A 25815-nucleotide genomic window follows, 5' to 3' on the forward strand; every position below is an offset into this window, starting at 1 on the left:
TCAGGACCGCCTGCCTCAGACGTGGACTGGTGAGAGCAGTGCACAGACCTCGCTGAGTGGGGCGGGGTGGCAGAGTGCACACAGGGAGGGGGCCGTCTCCCCCCGCTCCCCACCACGGGACACTGAAACGGAGGGAACCACTTCTACGCAAGATCCTGATGGATTTATGCATTGACAGTTAGTTCCTAGCTGGCCTCTGTCCACTCTGTCCAGGACAAACAGCAGAGCAGGCTGGAGGTGGGCGGCCGGCAGGTGGCCCGGAGGTTCCTGGAGGTGAGGGGCTCTGCCAGCCGGACGGCAGCTGGACCGGCATCTGTCGGCCCGCAGACCCCCGGGCCTTGTGCAGCCTGACAGCCGGCGGCGCGTCGCTGGGGCCGGCCTTGCCCGCATGTTCCTCCGTGAGATTGGCGGGCGGGCTCTCTGTGACCGAGCTCTCCGCGCCTCCCAGCCCCAGACAGGCTTTCTCTGACCGCGAGGCCGCTCCCTAACAGTCTCTGACCACGAGGCCACTTCCCCAGACCCTGTTCTTGATTCCCACGAGCTGCTCACCGCCATTTGCCGTCCTCGTGTGTCTGCGTGGTTTGTGCGCTGTTCTCAGATCCCAAGAGCAGCCCCGTTCCCTGCTGTGACCCCAGCAGCTACCACACGGCAGGTGCTCGCCGCGTAAACTCGGGGAGAAAGAAGTGGGTTGTGACTGCTGCTTTATTTTTTCTGATTGACGTGTACAACTAAACGTGCTTTGTGACCGTTGTTGACAGTGAAGAGGAAGAAAAGTGCCAAGTCAGAGGCCAAGGGAACCGTGCCCAAAGTCACTGGGAAAAAAATCACCAAGATCATCGGCCTGGGAAAGAAAAAGCCGTCCACGGACGAGCAGACCTCATCGGCGGAGGAGGACGTGCCCACGTGCGGTAAGCTGCGCCTCGGCCAGGGTCGGGGCCTGCACCCCAGGTGCGGTGCTTGCGAGCGCCCTCCGTGCAGGTACGCGGCTGCCAGGTGCAGCCAGGGCTGGGCACTGAGCCCCCGCACTCCTGGCGACCGTCCCCCGGGAATCGCCTCACGTCCACCCCCCACCCCACCCCATCAGCAGAAGACCTGGCAGGGCGTGGCGGAGATCTCGGAGGGTCCTCCAAGACTTTAAAGGGAAATGCTCTCTTAGATCCTGCCAAGTCCTCTCAAACCCTTGTGAGTATTCTTAAATTAGAGCGGGACGTGCGCGTCGGTGAACAGGGAAGGAGTGCAAAGGCCACACATCCAGGACTTGAGCGCGCTTCTTTCCCTGGGGCTGAGAGACAGGAGGGAGCTTTGTCACAGTGCGAGGTTCTCGGACCTCAGCTTCCGACCTGGCCCCACTGGTGGCCGCCTCCCCTCGTCTCCAGCAGCTGCTGTTGGCCAGGGACGGGGGACCCAAACAGCCCCGTCCTCATGGCGTGCAGTCCAGGTACAAACCAGTAACACAGAAATGAGCCCGTCTGATGGTCAGTCTGTCTGGTCAGGCCCAGGAGGGGAAAGCAGAAGGGGGTGAGGGTCAACAGGGAGAAGAGCTGGACCGGGGGGTGGCTGGGGGCGGCTGGGGCAGCCTCTGAAGAGTGGGAGAACCGTGCAGCGTTGCTGATAAGAGGGAAACGCGATGCGCCCAAGCCACGCGCATCAGCCATCTCCAAACCTTGGGCAGGCTGTCATGTTGCACACTAGCTTCCCCTCCGTGTGAGCCCTTCACTGCTTTCCTTTGTACGGTCGTTCTTCCTACTCCCTCCCCCCCCCCCCCCCGCAGTGTCCCTGCTGTCCAGGGTGTCGGGTTTTATTTGGGGGCTGCCCCGAGTGCATGGAGTGGGCGGTACCCACAGAGATGAATTTAGCCAGCAGGGGCCGACTCCCAGCCTGTGAGCTCATGCTGAAAGGGCTGGCGCAGGGGACAGTCCCGGGGGCTGGGGGTCCGTGCCGCACGTCAGAGGAGCCAGGAGCCGAGCCTCGTGCTGCGTCCTGCAGGGGAAACCGGGCAAGTTCTTAGCTGCCTCCTGGGTTTTGTAGCTGCGGTTCCAGGGTGCCTCATGCTGCCCACTTAGGGAAGACATGGGGGTGGTCTGGGGACAGGAGTGAAGGCGTCGTGTGGTCCCGGGTGGCCTCTCGGGGAGGGCCTGTCCCAGTCAGAGGGGCCGCCTGGGGTGAGTGCGGCGGGAAGACTGGTGGCACACCAGGGGACCGTGGTTTCGGAGCCTGGTGGGTCCTGAGGCCCAGAGGCGGGCCAGCTGTCACTCTCGTCGTTCCACCGCCTCCTGATCCCGCCCAGAGCTGACGCATACGCAGGTGACACGGCGCTGTCACAGAGCGGGCAGCAGAGTCGCTGCCGCCACGGTGCCCTTCCTGAGCTCGTGGCCATGTGATTGTCCCCTCTTACTTCAGCCCTGGGTGAGCGAGGAGTTAGCATCGCGAGATGGAAAGAATTATCCAGCCAAAAATAACCCAAGTTTTTAGTTTTGTTTTCCTATTTAAAAATGTATTTATTTATTTATTTGAAAGGTAGAGTTATTAGCGGAAATGGGTGGTAGATTCCTGTCCTTGTGCAAGAAAGAATTCAGACATGAGATGGTGAGCAGTGGTCAGCAAGGTGGCGAGGTTTACTGGGGCCGGGCGTCCATCAGAACGAATGGGACAGACTCAGAGAGAGAGAGAGCGAGAGAGCGCGTGCCCGGTCACTCAGCCTGGGAGAGCAAGGTCAGGTGGGTAAATGGAGCGACTGCACCTGGCGGGCCAGGCCGGCGGCTCAGCAGAGAGCGGGGAACTGAGCCTGCGCGGTCTGTGCTCAGAGTGGGGCTTGTGAGGGAAGGGGTCCAGGTCCTCCGCCGTTCTTCCCTGCCCCCGCCCCGACCTCATCCTCTACTCCTCCAGGACGCGGGTTGCTGCGTGTGCATCGGGTGAACTCCCTCCCAGGGGCTCGTTACTCAGCGCCGGTAGACTGGGGCCCGCCTGGCACGGGCAGAGGGGTCTCCCCAGGGCGCCTGCCTGGAGGAAGGCTGGGCAGGTGTCCCTGCTCGGGGGTGTCAGGCTGGGACCCCACGTGGTGCTGAGCAGAGAGGACGCTCCGGGGGGCTGAGACCCCTGGGCGGTCATCAGGGCCGGGCAGGACTTCAGAGTGGGAGACCTGGGTGCAGAGAGGACGCTCCAGGGGGCTGAGACCTGGGCGGTCATCAGGGCCGGGCAGACTTCAGAGTGGGAGACCTGGGTGCTTCCAAGCTGAGCTGTACAGGCTCAGTTTCCCCTGGGCCCCTCTCTCACACACGCAGGCTAACATCCAGCTTCCTAGCTAAGAGTTACCTAGAGAGAGGGAGAGACAGTGAGACCATCCATCCGCTGGTTCACTCCCCAGTTGGCTACAATGGCTGGAGCTGGGCTGATCTGAAGCCAGGAGCCAGGCGCTTCTGGGTCTCCCATGTGGGTGCTGAGGCTCAAACACTTAGACCATCCTCCGCTGCTTTCCCAGGCACACTGGCAGGGAGCTGGATTAGAAGTGGAGCAGCCGGGACTCAAACCAGTGCCCAAATGGATGCCGGGGTCACGGGCTGGCAGCTGAACGTATTACACAACACCGGTGCCGGCAGATGTCATTAGAATGTGACTGCCGTGGCTTCCTCTGTGTTTAGTTTTTAATTCTGGTCCTCTTCTTGCTGGTGGTGATGGAACCTATGTTTTAGATCTGTTCTTTTTTCCCACTAGGCTAGAAAGCAGATTGTCCAAGCGTACGACGTGGAGTGGGATGGGCATGTGACGTCATGGGTAGCGCGCGAGCTTTGTCAGTGGACTGGCTTTGCCCACTGTGCCACAGCACCTTTCTGCACTGCCGAAGGCCAGTGGGGAAAGCAGGAATTTTCATGAGACGCAGCTAAACCTTAATGGGGCAGGAATCCAGAAACGCCCCTCCCCAGTGAGGCCCTGATTCTAGAGAGGACGCCTGGCTTGCTCGGGTCACACAGCTCCCAGCCCAGCTCTGCTGACCGCCCGAGTGCTGGCCTGCCAGTCCTGGCACCTCTGACAGCTGGCGGGGCGTCTGGGTGGGCGAGCGCGGGAGCAGGGCCTCCGCCGGGCGTCTCCATGGGCAAGTGCGGGAGCAGGGCCTCCGCGGGGCGTCTGCGTGGGCGAGCGCTGGAGCAGGGCCTCCGCGGGGCGTCTGCGTGGACGAGGGCGGGAGCAGAGTCTCCGCGGGGCCTCTGGTGGGCGAACGCGGGAGCAGGGCCTCCGCGGGGCGTCTGCGTGGGCAAGGGCGGGAGCAGGGCCTCCGCGGGGCCTCTGGTGGACGAACGCGGGAGCAGGGTCTCCGCGGGGTGTCTGCGTGGGCAAGCGCGGGAGCAGGGTCTCCGCGGGGCGCCTGCGTGGACAAGGGTGGGAGCAGGGCCTCCGCGGGGCGTCTGCGTGGGCGAGCGCGGGAGCAGGGTCTCCGCAGGGCCTCTGGTGGGCGAGCGCGGGAGCAGGGTGTCCTGGTTTCTCATCACAGCGGGCCGCCCTCGTCACTCCGCCTCTGTCAGCAGAGCCTCCTCTGTGCACTAGCTCTTTCTTTTTCCCCAGTGAAACCTTCTATTTAGTGAGTCCAGATTTCCCAAGTAGAACCTCAGGAATGTAGTGATTCTTCCCACCACGCCCCACCTCCTCCCTCTCCCTCTCCCAGCCCCATTCTCCCTTAAGACCCATTTTCAATTAACTTTTACACAGAAGACCAACTCTGTGCTAAGTAAAGATCTCAACAATTTGCGCACACACACACAATGTTTGAGAACAAGTTTTGCAGTTAATTCTCATAATACAAACTCACTGGGGACAGAGGTCCTGCATGGGAAGTAAGTGCACAGTGACTCCTGTTGTTAATTTAACAATTAACACCCTTATGTGTGATGTCAGTGACCACCCGAGGCTCTTGACATGAGCGGCCTAGGCTATGGAAGCCTTTTGAGTCCACAGACTCCCTCAGTGTTTAGACAAGACCGTAGTCAAAGTGGAAGTTCTCTCCTCCCTTCAGAGAAAGGTACCTCCTTCCTTGATGGCCCTTTCTTTCCACTGGGTCTCACTCGCAGAGATCTTTCATGTAGAACATTTTTTGCCACAGTGTCTCAGCTTTCCATGCCTGAAATGCTCTCATGGGCTTTTCAGCCAGAACAGCATGCCTTAAGGGCTGATTCTGAGGTCAGAGTGCACACAGGATCTTAAAACTCATCCAGGTCCTTGCTGGGGCAGGGGAGAGCGGAGACTGAGGAAAGGAAAGACGAGCAGTGACCATCTCGTTAGTGCACCTGCAGGGACTGGATAGAGGCCAGGAGCCCGTCCTGCCGAGCAGAGTCTCTGCGGGGAGTGAGTGCGCAGCTGCGGGGCCCCGGGAGCCCATCCTGCCGAGCAGGGTCTCTGCGGGGAGTGAATGCGCAGCTGCGGGGCCCCGGGAGCCCATCCTGCCGAGCAGGGTCTCTGCGGGGAGTGAATGCGCAGCTGCGGGGCCCCGGGAGCCCATCCTGCCGAGCAGGGTCTCTGCGGGGAGTGAGTGCACAGCTGCGGGGCCCCGGGAGCCCATCCTGCCAAGCAGGGTCTCTGCGGGGAGTGAGTGCACAGCTGCGGGGCCCCGGGCAGTGCAGCAGAGAGGGCAGCAACGCCTCCTGGGAGCCCCTGAGAACAGTGTGCGCCCCGGCCCGCCAGCGCAACATGGTCATCTGACCACCTGAGCCCTCGGTGCGCCATAGAAATGCTGTGGCTGCAGGATTCGTGGCAGCCCCGGCCTGGCTTAGCAGGCCCAGGGGGGCCTGTGGCTGCCCCTTGTTCCGGGTCCCTGCCTCTTCTGTAGCGTTCAGCCTAGGTTGAGCTAGATCACACCCGCCAGTAGACGGTAAGATCTGACAGGTAAAAAGTGTCTCGTGGACCTGCCCTTCCCGCCTTGCGGGTCCCAGACTGGTGTCCAGTTCTTTGCTCTTCCACAGCCCTTCCCATCTGTTTCTTCTTTGTGTCTCTCTCGGCCAGCAGATGGGGTTGGGGCCTGGACTAACCGTGTCACTGCACTGAGACCGCCCCTGTCCTGTGGCCCAGCTCAGGGCTCTGGCTGTGTCGGAGCCGGGGTGAGGCGCTCACCTTTCTGATCCCCAGCGTCTAGCGGGCGCCAGGGCTCAGCAGCCAGTGAGTCCCTGGCGCACCTCACCTGCTGTCACAGGGCCTCGGCTCCCGTGTCTGTGTGATGGGCTCCGTACTTAGGCGCCGTGGCTTCCTTGGACACTGAAGGGCGCTGAGCTCCGTGCCTGGCTCATAATCTGCTCAGTTAGTGGTCACTGCATTCGCCCATTTGCTTGTCTAACAGGCTTTAAAAAAGAACACTTAGTGATTGATTTGTTTGTATTTATTTGAAAGAGAGAAAAAGGGAGAGAGTCATCTTCCACTCATCGGCTCACTCCCCAAACGTCTGCAGCAGCCAGGGCTGGACCAAGCCGGTCAGAAGCCCAGAACTCAGTCCTGGTCTCTCATGTGGGTGGCAGGAACCCCAACACTGGGCCTCCCAGGGGATGCGTTAGCAGGCAGCTGGGACTGGAAGCGTGGCCAGCCTCGAGCCAGGCACTCTCACAGGGGATGTGGTTGTCCCAAGCAGTGTCTTTAACTACCAAACACCGCCCTGTGTCTTTTTAGAAAGGGGACGTGAGCCCCACCCAGGGCCACGTGAGCACAGGGCCGGGGAGCGGCACAGGTGACGAGAGCTGTGGAGGCTGGGACGGGTGCGAGGCGGGGCGGCGGGGCGGCGGGGCGGCGGCCTGCGCCGCATCTTCAGGACCAGGCAGGTGTTTCCAGGCCTCTGCCTGCCGGGTTCTGGGGCCTCCGGCAGCGTTCAGTGGCAGGATCCCGGCACACACAGGACAGCTGCACTTCCCACTGCGTGTGTCCGCCTCCGCCCCCGAGCAGGGAGGGAGGGTGCATCCTCAGCCCAAGGCCCCGTGCCCGGCACTGCTGTGCCCGCTGCTCGGCCTGAGCCCGTGGGGACACAGGACCTCACGGCTGCCTCCGTCCGGTGCTGCTTCCGGGGAGCGCCTTCTCAGGCCGCGCGCGCAGCAGGTGGTACGTGTGCTTGCTGGAGGGTCGGATGCCCCCAGGAGTGCGGCGCGTTCGGGCCACGAGTACCCGAGGCGCGGTCGCCTCTCCGGCAGGCCCGACCGTGCCTTCCTGAGAGAGTGGAAGCTTGGCCCCACTTCTGAAAGTCTCCCTGCCTGCATTCAGGAGCCACCTAGGGCACCCGGCGCAGTGGCCGGGGAGGCTCCTGTCGCTTCCGCCGCCGCCTGTATATTTTGTTGGTTTCATCTCAGGCCCATAAAGCTAATTTTATATAAAGTTCTGAGTAAACCTCTTCGTGCAGTCTTGCCATGGTGCTGCAGCTTCCTTTAGAATTTGGGGCAGAAACAACCTCAAAACATGAAGCTGAAACTGGCAAGCTGTTTAGACACGGTAGCACCCTGCAGTAATCAGCTGAGGGAGGCCCCGAACCGTGAGGGTCGAATCATCCACGGCCGCCCCGGGGGTTCCCGCGCTCGGCGCGCTCCGCGGGTTCCCGCGGCGGGGCTGCCACCGTCCTGCCGGGCTTCTCCCTGCTCCCCACCCAGAACACGCCACTTGGGGCCACCACTTTCTGAGAACAGAGTGGACAGTGGACCTATGACTGTGGGGCTTCCTGTTTATGTAAACACGTCTGTACCCACGGCGATTATTTTCCCTTCTTGAAACAGTAAATAAATCCAGGGAAGGCACTAAAATAGGGTAACGTCCCACGAAGTCGTGCTTTACATAAATGTCAGTGTGTCCCGTAGACCACTGCTTTTGTGGATGAAAGGTCAGGGAGCTCACTGAGTGGTGGCGCTGGGCGGGATTCTGTCGGGGAAGGCAGCGGCGTGGAGGTCTGTGCGCCCCCTCCCCAGGCTGCTGGCGCTGCTGCCCGCACGCTCACAGAAGGGGAACGCAGGGAGCCCTGCGGACAGCGCACGCCTTCCCCTGGACTCAGTTTAAACTGTTTTCCTTTCCTTCTCTTTCCCTCTCCCGCTCTCCCTCCCTCCCCTCCTTCTAAGGTAGAGTTACAGGAGGGAGACGTCTTCCATCCACTGGTTCACTGCCCAAATGGCCACAACGGCCAGGGCTGGGCCAGTCTGAAGCCAGGAGCCTGGGGCTTCTTCCGGGTCTCCCACGTGGGCGCAGGGGCCCCAGGACCTGGGCCATCTTCCACTGCTTTCCCAGGCCACAGCAGAGAGCTGGATCGGGAATGGAGCAGCCGGGTCTTGAACTGGCGCCCATATGGGATGCTGGCGCCACAGGCAGCAGCTTAACCTGCTGTGCCACAGCCGCCGCCCCGGCTTCAGTTTTTAAGTCTGCATTGGAGCCGTCCACTTACCTGACGTGATTCCAAGTCCTCTGCAGGAAGGCCGGGCTCTGCGCTGTCTTCTAGGTCCCTGGTGGGTTCCAGGCTCAGTTTCTTCTGCCCTCCTGCAGCCCTGGGAGAATGCCCCCCGTCCCTGGCCACGCTGAGAGCTCAGCTGCTGCCCACCCCACAGCCCCTGTGTCCCGGGGCGGAGCGGAGGGTGCGTCAGCCGCCACCTACGGCAGGCCCCCCCGAGTGCCCCTGTGTCCCAGGGCGGAGCGGAGGGTGCACCAGCTGCCACCTACGGCAGGCCCCCGCAGTGACCTGGGGCTCCGTGCGAGGCATCGCCAGCTGTGCCCGAGCAGCCTGTCCTGCGGGCTCCTGCCTGTCCTGAGGGTCCTGCCTGTCCTGAGGGTCCTGCCTGTCCTGAGGGCTCCTGCCTGTCCTGAGGGTCCTGCCTGTCCTGAGGGCTCCTGCCTGTCCTGAGGGTCCTGCCTGTCCTGCAGGGTCCTGCCTGTCCTGAGGGCTCCTGCCTGTCCTGAGGGTCCTGCCTGTCCTGAGGGTCCTGCCTGTCCTGTAGGCTCCTGCCTGTCCTGAGGGCTCCTGCCTGTCCTGAGGGCTCCTGCCTCTCCTGAAGGATTCCTGCCTGTCCTGAGGGTCCTGCCTGTCCTGCAGGGTCCTGCCTGTCCTGAGGGTCCTGCCTGTCCTGAGGGCTCCTGCCTGTCCTGAGGGCTCCTGCCTGTCCTGAGGGTCCTGCCTGTCCTGAGGGCTCCTGCCTGTCGTGAGGCTCCTGCCTGTCCTGAGGGCTCCTGCCTGTCCTGTAGGCTCCTGCCTGTCCTGAGGGTCCTGCCTGTCCTGCAGGGTCCTGCCTGTCCTGAGGGCTCCTGCCTGTCCTGAGGGCTCCTGCCTCTCCTGAAGGCTCCTGCCTGTCCTGAGGGTCCTGCCTGTCCTGCAGGGTCCTGCCTGTCCTGAGGGTCCTGCCTGTCCTGAGGGCTCCTGCCTGTCCTGAGGGTCCTGCCTGTCCTGAGGGCTCCTGCCTGTCGTGAGGCTCCTGCCTGTCCTGAGGGCTCCTGCCTGTCCTGAGGGTCCTGCCTGTCCTGAGGGCTCCTGCCTGTCGTGAGGCTCCTGCCTGTCCTGAGGGCTCCTGCCTGTCCTGAGGCTCCTGCCTGTCCTGTAGGGTCCTGCCTGTCCTGAGGCTCCTGCCTGTCCTGAGGGTCCTGCCTGTCCTGTAGGCTCCTGCCTGTCCTGAGGGCTCCTGCCTGTCCTGCAGGGTCCTGCCTCCCGGTCCTGTCTCTGTCTCTGCGTCATCCTGTCTTTCCGCCTAGCAGATTTTGCAGCTGGCAGTCATTCATGAGAGTCCAGAGAGGCGGGCTTTGCACACGGCTGGCTGTGAGAGGTGATGCCAGAACCACCGGAAATAGGTCAGGTGACCGTCCCTTAGAGGCCAGAAACCAGAGCTGAGTCCACGTGTGTAAGCAGAGCTTGCTTTCTAAGGACTGAATGTATCCGAATTAAGTCATTTCCAAATAGCGCTGGATAGAGCAAAACCTTCCTGGGCGGCCCCGCTGCCCGCGTCTGTCTCCCGGGGAGCTTGGGGTCGGCCGTGCTGCTTGGCCATGGATGAGAGGCCTCCCCGCTCCCTCCCTAGGTGACGCCCACCTCCCTCCTGTCCCAGAGGTGTGAGATGCTGACCTTCAGTCCCATCCAGCTCCTCCTCTGAACACAAGGGGGCGCCAGGTCACAGGCGCTGAGCCCAGGGCCTTGCTCCTGGCCCGCAAAGCAAAGTCCTAGTTCTGGGAGAGGCGGTGTGACCTTCTCTTTAGTATAGAAATTAATCACTTGCAGACTGATGAAAATTGGAGCTTTTTTCCTTATTTTTAATGGGTCTCAAAGTTCTACACACACACACACACACACACAGCCTCCCCCTCCCCAGGTGGCCCAGCAGACACGCTGCTGCCTTCTGCAGGCTGTGAAGCGCGTTGGTAGTGTTCCCCCCCCCCCCCCCAGCGTAATGGCCAGTGCCGAAACCTCTCCCACCGCTGACCGAGGCTGGGGTGGCAAGAACTGGGGGATGGTATTCATGGAGCTTTCTGGGCAGCCTGGGACCGTGCCTTGCTGCCCACACAGGACGTCTGTCTCACGTCTCAGACAGGGCGGGACCCCAAGAGAAGCTCTCAGCACACCTGGGCTTGGCCAGGGACCCTCCCAGCCACGGCAGCATCACCGGATCTCAGTAGTGGGGGCCAGCTTCCTGCCAGAGTGACCGTCGGTCTTTCCCTGCAGGCAGTGCGCGCTGCGTGACAGCCAGAGCCGGGACAGGGCCAGCGCTGAGCTGCCTGGGGGCTCCGAATCCCCGAGCAGGGAGGGCAGCGTTGCCACAGTGGGCGTCTTTGACAGACACATGAGCTGGTTGACATGGACGTGCACACGTCCCCAGGAAGCCTTTCACTCGAGGCTTCCTGGGCCTGTCAACAGACGTGCCTTCACGCCAGCCAGGTTTGAGGACAGCAGTGTCCACGTGGCCCGCAGGGACGGGGCCAAGGCCGCCAGCCACCCAGTGGGGGCAGACGCTCAGGCTTGTCAGCTGGACGGGTTGGTGGGAGGTGCCATCCGGGGTGCCCAGCTGTGCGCTTCCATGGCACGGCCATTGTGGCCGGTGACTTCCCACCCTTGAACCAAGTCGTGTGAGCGCTGGGCGCCAGCCTGCTGTCACCATGCCAACCAGAAATGACAGATACTTCTGTCGTCAGGGCTGGAGCCCGTTTTCTTAGTGTAGGTTCTGACCTTCGTAGTGGTTTCCGCGTGTGGCTCATGGCTGTGGGGTGGTCTGGAATCCGTTCTGTTAGCAGCAATGGTGGGTCCGCACCCCGTGGCCGGGAGCCGGAGGGCGTGCTCTCAGGTCCGCCCTTCCTGGGAGAGCCCAGCTGCACGCTCCCCGAATGCGGCGGCCACGGTCAGGGCCGCAGAGTCGGCCCAGGAGCCTCTGCTGAGGTGCCTGTCCCGGGCAGGAGTGGTTCTCACCCTCACTTGCTGGTCTCAGGTGTCCAAGACAGCGCCGTGTCGAGGTGACGCCACGCCCACACCTGGCCTTCAGTGTGTCCAAGACCCAGGCGGACCTGAAGGAGCCCTGTCCCATCTCTGCGGCCCCCTGCCAAGGGGTGCTTCTGTGGGTGTCAGCCGTGTGTGGCCGAGACGGCCAGTGGCAGGGGGCTGCCCAGAGCCCCGTATCAGACGATGTAGTCGACCGGAGGCTTTTCCTGTCCCACGTGGCTTTGAGCAGTGGTTTCCACGACCCCCGTGTTCTGGTGGCAAGCCTGTTGCAAAAGTGTAGACCCTACACGTGTGTGCCATTCAGTTCACTGAGGAATATTTATAAATCCTCTACAAGGCTGACATGCCTGTTTCTGGTCCCTAGCATTTGCTCGTTGCTAACAGGCCGTAAGCCTTCGGGCATAAGTGGAGCCCTTGGGGCGCGTTGGGAACACCGGGACCTGGTGAGGACTTCCTGTTTCCGCAGCACTTTGGCCCGGGGGTGCGGGTGCGGGTAAGAGTGGCCGAGTGACAGGAGTCGGGGAGCGAGGACCCGACAGTCGGCGTGGCCCGTGCTATGTGACCCATTCCTGAACCTCCGCGGAGGTGCGGCCGGTGCCTGGCCCCACGGACGGGCTGCAAGTCTTCCATGCTCTGGCATTTCTGAAAAAGGTGGATTTTGTGTTTGTGACAACCGAGGGGTGTCGGTGTTCCTGTGTAGGAGGGTTGCGGTTCCGCACACATGGCGGTGTGGGAGATGCCGCGCAGCCGCCGCGGGGCTGGAGACTCGCTTTGCAGCTTCCCTGGGCAGCCAGCGTCCCCCAGGCACACGCAGGCCCTGACTCCACCTTGGGCCATGGTGGGCCCCGGGGCGGGGGCACGTGGCGTCCCCCCACCCCGCAGTGGGGCTTCCGGCTGCACGTGGTGTGCTCTGCTGACGCTAAGCCCAAGCCTGCCCGCCTGGGCTGACCGTCGCCTGCTTGTGCCGGCAGCTGCCTCGGCCGTCCGCCCTCCCTGTTTATTTGCAGGCCGCCGTCTGGCCGCGTTTCCCTCTCGCCACCCGACACTGGCCGGCCGGGGACATTCCCCGCGCTATGGCGAACGCTGGGTTCCCACAGACACCAAACCAGCTCTCAGCACGTTTCTGCTCCTGCTGTCCCCTGAGCAGTGTTTCAGCCCACAGGAGCTCTCGGGGTCACGCGTGCCCCTACACCTGGCCGCGTAGCTCTCGGGGTCACGCGTGCCCCTACACCTGGCCGCGTAGCTCTCGGGGGTCACGCGTGCCCCTGCACCTGGCCGCGTAGCTCTCGGGGGTCACGCATGCCCCTACACCTGGCCGCGTAGCTCTCGGGGGTCACGCGTGCCCCTACACCTGGCCGCGTAGCTCTCGGGGTCACATGTGCCCCTACACCTGGCCGCGTAGCTCTCGGGGGTCACGCGTGCCCCTGCACCTGGCCGCGTAGCTCTCGGGGGTCACGCGTGCCCCTACACCTGGCCGCGTAGCTCTCGGGGTCACGCGTGCCCCTACACCTGACCGTGTAGCTCTCGGGGGTCACGCGTGCCCCTATACCTGGCCGCGTAGCTCTCGGGGTCACGTGTGCCCCTACACCTGGCCGCGTAGCTCTCGGGGTCACACGTGCCCCTAAACCTGACCACGTAGCTCTCGGGGGTCACGTGTGCCCCTATACCTGACCGCGTAGCTCTCGGGGGTCACGCGTGCCCCTACACCTGGCCGCGTAGCTCTCGGGGTCACACGTGCCCCTACACCTGACCGCATAGCTCTCGGGGGTCACGCGTGCCCCTACACCTGGCCGCATAGCTCTCGGGGTCACGCGTGCCCCTACACCTGACCGCGTAGCTCTCGGGGTCACACGTGCCCCTACACCTGGCCGCGTAGCTCTCGGGGGTCACGTGTGCCCCTACACCTGACCGCGTAGCTCTCGGGGGTCACGCGTGTCCCTACACCTGGCCGCGTAGCTCTCGGGGGTCACGCGTGCCCCTACACCTGACCGCGTAGCTCTCGGGGGTCACGTGTGCCCCTACACCTGGCCGCGTAGCTCTCGGGGTCACGTGTGCCCCTACACCTGACCGCGTAGCTCTCAGGGGTCACGTGTGCCCCTACACCTGGCCGCGTAGCTCTCGGGGTCACACGTGCCCCTACACCTGGCCGCATAGCTCTCGGGGGTCACGCGTGCCCCTACACCTGGCCGCGTAGCTCTCGGGGGTCACGCGTGCCCCTAAACCTGACCACGTAGCTCTCGGGGGTCACGTGTGCCCCTATACCTGGCCGCGTAGCTCTCGGGGGTCACGCGTGTCCCTACACCTGGCCGCGTAGCTCTCGGGGTCACGCGTGCCCCTAAACCTGGCCGCGTAGCTCTCGGGGGTCACGCGTGCCCCTAAACCTGACTGCGTAGCTCTCGGGGGTCACGCGTGCCCCTAAACCTGGCCGCGTAGCTCTCGGGGGTCACGTGTGCCCCTACACCTGGCCGCGTAGCTCTCGGGGGTCACGCGTGCCCCTATACCTGACCGCAGGCAGATTCTGGCGGCCGCGCTGCCCTTCCTGGGCGGGGCCCTCCCGGGAGGCTGACGGCACCCTTGTCCTCGCAGGCTACCTGAACGTCCTCTCCAACAGCCGCTGGCGGGAGCGCTGGTGCCGCGTGAGGGACAGCAAGCTGGTCCTCCACAAGGACAGGGCCGACCTGAAGACGCACATCGCGTCCATCCCCCTGCGCGGCTGCGAGGTGACCCCGGGCCTGGACGCCAAGCACCCGCTCACCTTCCGCCTGCTCCGCAACGGCCAGGAGGTCGCCGTGCTGGAGGTAGGGGCCTCCAGCTGCGGGCGCACGCGCTCCCCTCCACCCCTGCACCAAGGCCCCCTCGGCCGCGCCGTCCTCAGGTCCCTTCCTCTCCATTAGTCCCGCGCGCCTCTTCCCGAGAGACCGAGTTAGTCCCGCGCGCCTCTTCCGAGAGACCGAGTTAGTCCCGCGCGCCTCTTCCGAGAGACCGACAGCGCGGGGAGGGGGAGCGCGCTGCCCTGTGCCCCTGCGAGCCCGCGGTGGCACTGCACACACGGCTCGTGCAGTGGGCTGCCTTTCGAAAGAGCCCAGAAGATCACTTCCTGCGGAACTCCCAGTGACACGCTCCCCCAAGCGCGGGCTGCCTTTGGAACGGCGCTAAGTGGCTCTCACAGGTCCTGTGCGATATTCTGGACTTCTTCACAGATGGCCGCTTGTAGAGAGAGGGCAGTGAGCCCCGTGACCCACCAACCAGAGAGCAGCTTGGGCTGTGAGCGCCCGGCCGCGCGTGGTCTGTGGGCGGCCGCCGCTCTCCCAGACCGTCCGCTCGCCAGCGCGGACACGGCCGCTGAGCCAGTAGCCCTCCACTGTCTTGTTGGAAATCTGCATTTCTTCCCCGGGGCCGCCTCCGGCCTTCCTGCCCGTCTTCCCCTCGCTTGTGGTGACTGCAGGCGTGGAGGGGCGTCCCGGGCCCCCCGTGTCAGAGCCCCCGCGGGTGCACCCGTGCTGTGCTCAGGGCAGTGACCTGGGGGGTCCCAGCGGTCACATGTGGGCCGCAGCCCGCTGCCTGTGGGACCGGAGCTGTGTCCAGCCAAGGGAGCCCAGGTAGACAGTCCAGCACTCGGATCGCGCGCTGGGAGTTGGTGTCAGAGACCGTTTTCACAAAAAACAACCCTTCTCAGAATCTCCTTCCCCGGCCCGGTGGTCTGAGGCAGGGCGCTCAGACGTGGTGGCTGCCGCCCCCTGCTGGCTGCTTCTGCAGCTGTGGGTTCCCACCTAAGAGACCAGTCTTAGCTGTCTGAATCCTCACAAGCAAACCTTTTTTTTTTTTTTGTTAAGATTTATTTATTTTTTTGAAAAGCAGAGTTACAGAGAAAGAGAGAGAGATCTTTCACCCACTAGTTCACTCCCCAGATGGCTACAACAGCAGGGCTGGGCCAGTCAGAAGCCAGGAGCCAGGTGCTTCTCCTGGTCTCCCATGTGGGTGCAGGGGCCCAAGCACTTGGGCCATCTTCCGCTGCTTTCCCAGGCCACAGCAGAGAGCTGGATCCGAAGTGGAGCAGCTGGGACTAGAACCAGCGCCCATATGGGATGCCGGCACTGCAGAGCGTTTATCCGCTGTGCCACAGTGCCAGCCCCAGACACAGAGATTTTTCATCGACTGGTTCACTCCTCCAGACGCCTGCCTGAGGCTGGAACAGGCCAACACCGGAGCCAGGGACTCAGTCCGCCACTGCCTAAGTCCTTCAGTGTTGCCTCCTGGTATGCGAGGCAGCAGGCAGCAGGACTGGGCGCAAACTCGGGCCTCTGGCGTGAGACGTGGGCATCCCCGGCAGCGAGTTAACTGCTGCCCCGGATCCCTGACCGAGTGGCGCACGCCGACGGCTCTTGCTGCCTGCAGGCACGTACTGGAGTCGCTCCGCTCTGTCCTGCTGCTCTGGGCGGGACCGGGCGACCTGACACTTGAGCGCCGTCGTCTCGAGGGTGTGCTTCAGACTTGCGAACGGCAGATCAGACTCGGGGAGGGGGATCCCAAGCCTCTAAAAAGCGGCCCAGTGGGGACAGCATTGTGGCGTGGCAGGTCAGGCCCCCATCTGCAACACCGGCATCCCATATCGGCACTGGTTCCAGTCCCAGCTGCCCCACTTCCGATCCAGCTCCCTGCTGTGGCCTGGGAAGGCAGCGGAGGACGGCCCAAGGTTAGGCCTCTGCACCCGCGTGGGAGACCTGGAGGAAGCTCCTGGCTCCTGGTTTCCGTCTGGCTCAGCTCTGGCTTGTGTAGGCATTCGGGGAGTGAACCGTACGCGGAAGATATCTCTCTCTGTAACTGCCTTTCAAGTAAATAAATACATCTTAAAAAAAAAGCAGCCCAGTGATTTCAAAATATTACTTCTGTGGAAACAATAGTTGGTCTGCAAGTCAGTCAGTGGTCAATGCCGGCTCGAGAGCAGAAACAAAGTGACCATTTCAGCCACGGGGGGCCCTCCCTGGGGGCTGCCCCTCCCTGGGGGCTGCTGTCTGGGCAGATTGCCTGGCTGTGTTAACGGGGTCCCTCCAGGGGCAGGAAGTTAACCGCGTGTTCGCCTCTGCTCGGCCTGGCTGGTAGGCGGTTAGGGGCTGGGATCTTAGCGCCCCTGTGCCGCTGCTGTGCGCTCTCTGCGTCAGGTTGGTGTTGGGCAGCGCAGATCCCGGGGCTCAGGCAGGGGCCCCACTTCCTTCTGCACACGCGGGCTCCGCCTCCACTCTGTTGCACGCGTCTCTACTGGCAGGCTCTGCAGTTACAGCGTCAGTGAAGTAAAGCGCTCCTTGTCTCCACCTCAGGCGGCGTCTTCCGAAGACATGGGCAGATGGATCGGGATCTTGCTGGCAGAGACGGGGTCGCCAGCAGACCCCGCGGCCCTGCACTACGACTACATAGACGTGGAGACGTCTGCGAGCGTCATTCAGACTGCCAAGCAGACCTTCTGGTAAGACCACTGCCTCTGGGCGGCACCGCGGCGGGGACCCCGGGCAGCATGTGGCGGGGACCCTGGGCGGGGACTGGCTCCTCCTGGTGCCTCCCCGGGGTCTGCCCGAGTAACAGACTCGGAGGAAAAGCGGGGCTCGCCTGTGTGAGTGGATCCGGGCTCTGCTGGTGTTCCCACGCCTCAGCCCCTGGGGTTCTGCGGCAGCAGAGCTGTAGCAGGGCCACACGAGGACCGGGAACGCCTCCGGCTTTGTAATCGGTGCAGCCGGAGACCAGACGTGAGCGGGGAAGCTGCCGTCAGAGGAACGGCACTGCAGAAGCGGGCGGTGCGCCACGCGTGGCCTGTCATGGCGGAGCGGCTCCGAGAAGCACAGGCGAGCCCGTGGGGTGTGAGGATCCCCGAGTGTCAGGGCCGGGGGTCGCGTGCCTCAGACTTAAACCGTGGTTTTTAGAAAATGCCGTCAGGCGCGAGTCTGCCCTCTGGAGCGCGGCATCTCCTTCCATGGCGGCGAGCCCGTTCACGGCAGCGGGTCTCAGCGCCGTGCCAACCCTCTCGGGCAGCCCGCAGCGTCACGCGTGCTCGCGACGCCTGTCGACACGGGGTCCACACTTGGGCGGCGGTGCGGAGGCCGCGGCGGGTAGGTCGCCTGACACGCCCGCCGCGGGGCGCTCCTGGTGCCGGCACAGCCTCACGCCTGCAGCAGACGAAGCAGGACGTGGCAGCGTCTGGAGCGAGTCCGTGGTGGCGTTTCCTCCGCTCCATGCGGCGCCTGCTGGTGTTCCGGTGACGCCGTGGAGAGTCCCGACGTGCGGTGCTCGCCGAGGCGCTCAGGGAGCCGGCTGCTCTCGCCGTTAGGAGACGTGGGTGACGGCCATGACTGCTCGGCCTGAGACGTTCGCCCGCAGGGGAGCCGGCCGCACCCGTCCTCCGTGGACAGGCCGGCGTGGCAGTCGAGTGGCCGTCCGGGATGTTTGAGTCCCGCTGTGGGGTCCGGCTCCGGGAGGCTGGCGAGCTGGGTGGTGTAATGCGGGAGCAGAGTTCTTGCTGTCGTGTGATGGAGGTGGTGCCGGCTCGCAGGTCTGCCTGGCTCACGGGCGTGCAGGAGCCGTCCCTGACAGACGGGCGCATAGATGGCAGTGCACAGGGCGAAGCGGCGCGCCGCGACTTCAGACACTGACCTTGAACAAAGCCGCCGCTCGGTTCTGCCCCCAGCAAAAGCCGGCAGAGCCCTGATGACGACCGCCCCGCGCCTGCCCTTCCCCCATCCATGCTGGGGGAGCCTGGCCTGCGTCCTGCCACCCGGCCGAGCAGCGCATCCTGCAGGCTGCGTGTGGAGACCGAGGGGCGGCGCTCTGCTAGGCCACGCGCTCGCTGCGCTGTCCACCCCGGAGGACGCAGCTCGCGTTACAGTGTTGTCATGTTGAGGCGGGGATTCCCTAGGGGCTTTAGATTTATTTATCTACTTGAAAGACCGAGTGAGGGGGAGATTTTCCACCTGCTGGTCTCCCCAAAAGCCTGCAGCAGCTGGGACTGGACCAGGCCAGGACCGGGGCCTAGAACTCCTCCAGGCCTCCCGTGCAGACGGCAGGGCCCGCGCACTGAGCCGCCACACGCTGCTCTTCGGGGACCTCAGCAGGGGCTGGGTTGGAAGCGGAGCTCTGGGGCTGGCGGGCGCTGGCCCGCGGGGGTCGCAGCTGCCCCGCCGCCCGCAGCCGCCCCACTGCTGCTAGTTTAAGTGGACCAGTGTCTCGGTGTCACTGCGGGTGGGAATCGTGGTCCATTCACTGACAGGGAGTCTGGGTGTGCACTGGGCTCCTCAGCCTGCCTGTCTCTCTCATTCTGGGGGGGCCTGGGCCTGAGGAGGGGCAGAGCCATCTCTCACCCCTGGGGGGCCTGGGTCAGGGCCTGGGGGGGGACAGAGCCATCTCTCACCCCTGGGGGGCCTGGGTCTGGGCCTGAGGGGGGGCAGAGCCATCTCTCACCCCTGGGGGCCTGGGTCTGGGCCTGAGAAGGTGGGGGGACACAGCCATCTCTCACCCCTGGGGGCCTGGGTCTGGGCCTGAGGGAGGACACAGCCATCTCTCACCCCTGGGGGCCTGGGTCTGGGCCTGAGAAGGTGGGGGGACACAGCCATCTCTCACCCCTGGGAGCCTGGGTCTGGGCCTGAGGGAGGACACAGCCATCTCTCACCCCTGGGGGCCTGGGTCTGGGCCTGAGGGGGGGGACACAGCCATCTCTCACCCCTGGGGGGTCTGGGTCTGGGCCTGAGGGGGGGCAGAGCCATCTCTCACCCCTGGGGGGCCTGGGTCTGGGCCTGGGGGGGGACACAGCCATCTCTCACCCCTGGGGGGCCTGGGTCTGCGCCTGGGGGGGGACAGAGCCATCTCTCACCCCTGGGGGGTCTGGGCCTGGGGCGGGGACAGAGCCATCTCTCACCCCTGGGGGGCCTGGGTCAGGGCCTGAGGGGGGACACAGCCATCTCTCACCCCTGGGGGGCCTGGGTCTGGGCCTGAGGGGGCGGGGGGGCAGAGCCATCTCTCACCCCTGGGGGGCCTGGGTCTGGGCCTGAGGAGGTGGGGGGACAGAGCCATCTCTCACCCCTGGGGGGCCTGGGTCTGGGCCTGGGGGGGACAGAGCCATCTCTCATCCCTGGGGGGCCTGGGTCTGTGCCTGAGGGGGCGGGGGGGGACACAGCCATCTCTCATCCCTGGGGGGCCTGGGTCTGGGCCTGAGGGGGGGGACAGAGCCATCTCTCACCCCTGGGGGGCCTGGGTCTGGGCCTGAGGGAGGACACAGCCATCTCTCACCCCTGGGGGCCTGGGTCTGGGCCTGAGGGGGGGGGACAGAGCCATCTCTCACCCCTGGGGGTCTGGGTCTGGGCCTGAGGGGGGACACAGCCATCTCTCACCCCTGGGGGCCTGGGTCTGGGCCTGAGGGGGCGGGGGGACACAGCCATCTCTCACCCCTGGGGGGCCTGGGTCTGGGCCTGAGGCGGGGGGGACAGAGCCATCTCTCACCCCTGGGGGGCCTGGGTCTGGGCCTGAGGGAGGACACAGCCATCTCTCACCCCTGGGGGGCCTGGGTCTGGGCCTGAGGCGGGGGGGACAGAGCCATCTCTCACCCCTGGGGGGCCTGGGTCTGGGCCTGAGGGAGGACACAGCCATCTCTCACCCCTGGGGGGCCTGGGTCTGGGCCTGGGGGGGGACAGAGCCATCTCTCACCCCTGGGGGGCCTGGGTCTGGGCCTGAGGGGGGACACAGCCATCTCTCACCCCTGGGGGGCCTGGGTCTGGGCCTGAGGCGGGGGGGACAGAGCCATCTCTCACCCCTGGGGGGCCTGGGTCTGGGCCTGGGTCAGCAGCAGGCAGTGAGCAGCGTGCAGCTCTGTCCGAGCCTGCAGGAGCCTCCGGGGAAGACGGACTCAGCGGACTCAGCATGTCGCGGCTGCTTCCTGCTCCACGCAGGCGCCGCCCTCCCTGCCCACGCCCCTGCGGACAAGGGAATCTGACCCGTCTTCCTGGGGCTTGACCATTCGCTTAGTGCTTGGCCTCGGTTGCTCTGGGACCAAGCACAGCTCTTCCGAGGGCGGGGCTGAGTGCTCCCTTGTGAGGGCTGAGTGCTCCCGTGTGAGGGCAGGGCTGGGTGCCCCCATGTGAGGGCTGAGTGCTCCCCTGTGAGGGCTGAGTGCTCCCCTGTGAGGGCGGGGCTGAGTGCTCCCCTGTGAGGGCTGAGTGCTCCCCTGTGAGGGCGGGGCTGAGCGCAGCCGTGTGAGGGTGGGGCTGAGTGCTCCCGTGTGAGGGTGGGGCTGAGTGTTCCCGTGTGAGGGCTGAGTGCTCCCGTGTGAGGGCTAAGTGCTCCCATGTGAGGGCTGAGTGCTCCTGTGTGAGGGCAGGGCTGAGTGCTCCCGTGTGAGGGGGGGCTGAGTGCTCCCGTGTGAGGGCTGAGTGCTCCCCTGTGAGGGCGGGGCTGAGAGCTCACATGTGAGGGCTGAGTGCTCCCGTGTGAGGGCTGAGTGCTCCCCTGTGAGGGCGGGGCTGAGTGCTCCCGTGTGAGGGCTGAGTGCTCCCCTGTGAGGGCTGAGTGCTCCTGTGTGAGGGCAGGGCTGAGTGCTCCCGTGTGAGGGGGGGGCTGAGTGCTCCCGTGTGAGGGCTGAGTGCTCCTGTGTGAGGGCAGGGCTGAGTGCTCCCGTGTGAGGGGGGGGCTGAGTGCTCCTGTGTGAGGGCTGAGTGCTCCCCTGTGAGGGCGGGGCTGAGAGCTCACATGTGAGGGCTGAGTGCTCCCATGTGAGGGCTGAGTGCTCCTGTGTGAGGGCAGGGCTGAGTGCTCCCGTGTGAGGGCGGGGCTGAGTGCTCCCGTGTGAGGGCTGAGTGCTCCCCTGTGAGGGCGGGGCTGAGTGCTCCCCTGTGAGGGCTGAGTGCTCCCGTGTGAGGGCTGAGTGCTCCCGTGTGAGGGCTGAGTGCTCCCGTGTGAGGGGGGGCTGAGTGCTCCCGTGTGAGGGCTGAGTGCTCCCCTGTGAGGGCTGAGTGCTCCCATGTGAGGGCTGAGTGCTCCCTGTGAGGGCTGAGTGCTCCCCTGTGAGGGCGGGGCTGAGAGCTCCTGTGTGAGGGCAGGGCTGAGTGCTCCCGTGTGAGGGCAGGGCTGAGTGCTCCCGTGTGTGGGGGGGGGCTGAGTGCTCCCGTGTGAGGGCTGAGTGCTCCCCTGTGAGGGCGGGGCTGAGAGCTCCCATGTGAGGGCTGAGTGCTCCCCTGTGAGGGCTGAGTGCTCCCGTGTGAGGGCTGAGTGCTCCCCTGTGAGGGCGGGGCTGAGTGCTCCCGTGTGAAGGCTGAGTGCTCCCGTGTGAGGGCTGAGTGCTCCCGTGTGAGGGCGGGGCTGAGTGCTCCCTGTGAGGGCTGAGTGCTCCCGTGTGAGGGTGGGGCTGAGAGCTCACATGTGAGGGCTGAGTGCTCCCGTGTGAGGACGGGGCTGAGTGCTCCCGTGTGAGGGCTGAGTGCTCCCTGTGAGGGCGGGGCTGAGTGCTCCCTGTGAGGGCTGAGTGCTCCCTGTGAGGGCGGGGCTGAGTGCTCCCTGTGAGGGCTGAGTGCTCCCGTGTGAGGGTGGGGCTGAGTGCTCCCCTGTGAGGGCTGAGTGCTCCCGTGTGAGGGTGGGGCTGAGTGCTCCCTGTGAGGGCTGAGTGCTCCCTGTGAGGGCGGGGCCGAGTGCTCCCTGTGAGGGCGGGGCCGAGTGCTCCCGTGAGGGCGGGGCTGAGTGCTCCCGTGTGAGGGCTGAGTGCTCCCGTGTGAGGGCTGAGTGCTCCCATGTGAGGGCTGAGTGCTCCCGTGTGAGGGTGGGGCTGAGTGCTCCCCTGTGAGGGCTGAGTGCTCCCGTGTGAGGGTGGGGCTGAGTGCTCCCTGTGAGGGCTGAGTGCTCCCTGTGAGGGCGGGGCCGAGTGCTCCCTGTGAGGGCGGGGCCGAGTGCTCCCGTGAGGGCGGGGCTGAGTGCTCCCGTGTGAGGGCTGAGTGCTCCCGTGTGAGGGCTGAGTGCTCCCATGTGAGGGCTGAGTGCTCCCGTGTGAGGGTGGGGCTGAGTGCTCCCCTGTGAGGGCTGAGTGCTCCCGTGTGAGGGTGGGGCTGAGTGCTCCCGTGTGAGGGCTGAGTGCTCCCGTGTGAGGGCGGGGCCGAGCCAGGCCCTTGCTGTCGTTTGCGCCGTGCTTCCTGCGCCCACGTGCTTGTTCTCAGCACAGGTGGGCGAGTAGGACCACGAATCCAACCCTGGCGCCGTGGCAGTGAGTGAGGCATGTTTGTTCTCTAAGTGTTTATGTATTTTCTTGAACTACAGGGATGGAGCAGGCAGAAATTGGTCTTCCATGTACTGGCTCACTCCCCAGATGGCCACGACGGCCAGGCCAGGCCAGGCCGGGCTGGAGCCAGGAGCCGGGAGCTCCGTCCAGGGTCCTGGGACGGTGGCAGCAGCCCAGGCAGTTGAGCCCTCATCTGTGACGCCCACGATGCATTAGGAGGGAGCTGGTTTGGAAATGGAGTAGTCAGGAACCGCACTCTGGTGGACACTGGGTGTCCCAGGTGGCAGCTCAACCCGCCTCGCCACCGCCCGACATGAGGCCGATGGAGAACGGCTTCGCGGGGGTATGACGTCTGCAGTCTGGTTTAGCAGAGTCTGCACTCCTGGCTTGGCCAGTCTCTGGTCGTCAGCCAGGAAGTCCCTAGGCTTACAGACCCCCGAGCGCACGTGTCACCTCAGCTGTCACCAGGGACCGCATGTAAAGGAGACCCTGAACCAAAACACCCCCCTCGAGCATGACTGGGCTCTCGATCTGAGTGAGAGGGATGCTCACCCAGACCCCGTGTGCAAAGGTCGTGCATCTGAGAAAGGAGTCTAGCTCTTGGTTATTTCTTCCTGAGAATACGTGCAGGGACAGGAGTTTGGCCTAGAGGTTAAGACACCCATTAGCACGCCCACATCCGGCATCCTAGTACCTGGCTCCTGCGTCCTGTGCAGGCAGCCCCGGGGAGCGGTGGTGGCTGCTGAGTGGTTGGTCCCTGCCAGCCACGGGGGAGGCCTGGAGGCGTTCCCAGGGCCTGGCTTAGGCCTCGCTGTTGTGGGCATTTGGGGAGTGACCATGGATGGCAGCTCCCTTCCTCTTTCAACTAAACACATATTTTTTTATTTGTAAGGCGGGTTACACAGAGAGGAGGGGGAGGGACAGGGAGAGGGAGAGAAATCTTCCATCTGCTGGTTCACTTCCCAGATGGCTTCAGTGGCTTAGGCTGGGCCAGGAGCAGGAGCTTCTTCCAGGTCTCCACGTGGGTGCAGGGACCCAAGCACTTGGGCCGTCTTGTACTGCTTTCCCAGGCCATTAGCATTAGCAGGCAAAATTGATTTTAATGCAAAGAATAGCATTCTTGGGACAGTGAACGGCATGAACGAAACTGTCCATAGATGCACCCATTACCAATAAAAATGCAGCCAACATCAGTTATCACTTTCATTTCCTTCACACTTTCTGAGCTGGAGCCACCAAGGGAGGAGACAGAAAGGATCTAAATCTAGCCCCGCGTGGACTGATGGGTCCAGGGAGCTGGCCTCAGTGAGCAGCAGCCAACTGCTTTTACTGAGCATGGTTCCTGAAGATGCAAGCGTGCGGGCCACGTCAAGGCCCAGCGGCCCCCTGGCACTCATGTTACTGTAGGAGGCCAGCAGTGGGTCTCGTTGTAGGGGCTGACAAAAGCCTTGGTCACTGTGGCCAGAGAGGGGACAGACAAATGGATGAGGAGCCGCTCCTGAGCCCCCAGTCCCAGGGAGGTGGCTTTAATGTCTCTGTCCTGTGGGTGGCACGCGGCCTCGTCACCTCAGTGACAAAAGCCCTGGTGTGGGCAGAGCGCCACGCCGAGGTGGGCTGCCTGGCGTCCAGTCCTGGCCCTGTTTTTCTCAGAACCCTGGGTGCTGACTGTCTGCTGCTGGGTCCCTCTCTGAGATGGCAAGTGGCCTTGCCTATGGTGACCGTGTCCTCCCCCCAGGACTTCCTGTGGGTCTGCGTCCCGCCCAGTGACACCGCAGGCATCTGCACCCCTCGAGGGACCCTGTTCTGACCACCCTGCCGCCACACCCGCCTGGCTCCTTGGGTCGCCGTGGGGCCAGCGTGGTGCTGGGAGCTGAGGCTGCAGCCCAGTGCAGGGGCACAGGCCAGGCGTTGGGGCCTTCGCCACCCCCGCAGCAGCACGTGCCGTGCCTCCCCGGCCACAGCCTGGCCATGAGGGCTGTCCTGGGTGCACAGGCGTGAGTCTGCCCAGTCCCTCCAGGGACCCCTCAGTCGTCCCGATGCCGTCCCGCACTTCTGGTCTGGCCGCACAGCCCCTGCCACCTTGAGGGAGAACTTGGGGCTCACTAAGGACTGTTGGTGGTGCAGGAAAAGCATTCAGGTCTTGGGTTTAACCGTCTCTCCCTCTCCCTCCCTCCCTCCCTCTCTCTCTCTCTTTCAGTTTCATGAACAGGCGTGTGGTGTCCACGAACCCGTACCTGGGCAGCACCTCCAACGGCTACGCCCACCCCAGCGCCACGGCGCTGCATTACGACGACGTGCCTTGCATAAACGGCTCGGTGAGTGCCCACCCGCCAGAGTGAACGGGGCTTGGTGGAAGGCCAGGCTCTCTGGAAAACTCTGCCCTGCGCTCCCCCGGCTTCGGCCCTAACATGACGAGGCTTTTTATCTCGCTGCTTCGGGGCGAGCTCTGTGTGCCGCTCCTGGTCCCCGGCGCTGTCCGTCCTCCCACCGTGTTGACTCCGGTAGGCGGTGTGTCCCTGGGTGCCCCAGCGCACTGTAAGATCCTGGCTGACCAGCAGCGCAGGAGGCGCTGTGCCTCGGGCGAGTCCACGCCGTCAGCAGACGGTTCCCTCCGACCTGGCGAAAGCAGCGTGAGCGGCACACTCAGCCACTCCCCTGCGCCTGCACTCGCGCTGGGCGTGAAGGCGCTCTGCGCTCCACGGAGGAAGAGACGCTTCGCAGCCCGAGCGGCTGCGTGCTCTTAGCGTCCGTGTCTCACGTGGGCTTGACGGGGGCAGAGGACGTCCAGGCCCGGCCAGGCGGCCAGAGGCGGGACTTGAAATTCAGTGAGTGTAGCAGCCTGTCACTTAAAGACGTGTTGTATTTATTTCAAAGGGAGACAGAGGGCCCCTCCTTCCTCTGGTTCACTCCCCAGGCTCAGGCTGAGCCACACCAAAGCCGGGGCTTCCTCCGGGTCTCCCCTGTGGGGCCCAGGCCCTTGGGCCGCCTCTGCTGCTCGCCCAGGTGCTTCAGCAGGGAGCTGGAGCAGGAGCGGAGCAGCCAGCACTCGCAGGCGTGGCCTCGCCCGCTACGCCGCAGCGCTGGCCCCAGCAGGCTGATTTTAAGTTTGCAGTTTTCTGTGGCCTGGGCTTGATGTTCCCAGTGTCCTTGCAGGAGGACGGTCCCCCACCCGCGT

The 25815-nt window shown here is 64.3% G+C and overlaps 1 protein-coding gene across 11 annotated transcripts in view; it reads left to right on the forward strand.

Annotated features, from left to right (window-relative positions):
* The window catches only part of AFAP1 (actin filament associated protein 1), a 174946-nt gene that overhangs the window by 128824 nt on the left and 20307 nt on the right, over positions 1-25815 (forward strand). For all 11 annotated transcript variants that reach the window (XR_011386175.1, XR_011386174.1, XR_011386176.1 and 8 more), the window contains 4 exons: positions 759-908; positions 13991-14202; positions 16720-16865; positions 24838-24955. Coding sequence is in view for 6 of the 11 variants with exons in the window: in XM_070068012.1 (XP_069924113.1) it covers positions 759-908; positions 13991-14202; positions 16720-16865; positions 24838-24955 (626 nt within the window). In the remaining 5 variants the exon portion in view is untranslated. The remainder of the gene's footprint in view (positions 1-758; positions 909-13990; positions 14203-16719; positions 16866-24837; positions 24956-25815) is intronic.

Source organism: Oryctolagus cuniculus, chromosome 2 (assembly GCF_964237555.1).
Source record: "Oryctolagus cuniculus chromosome 2, mOryCun1.1, whole genome shotgun sequence".
Lineage (NCBI taxonomy): Eukaryota > Metazoa > Chordata > Mammalia > Lagomorpha > Leporidae > Oryctolagus > Oryctolagus cuniculus.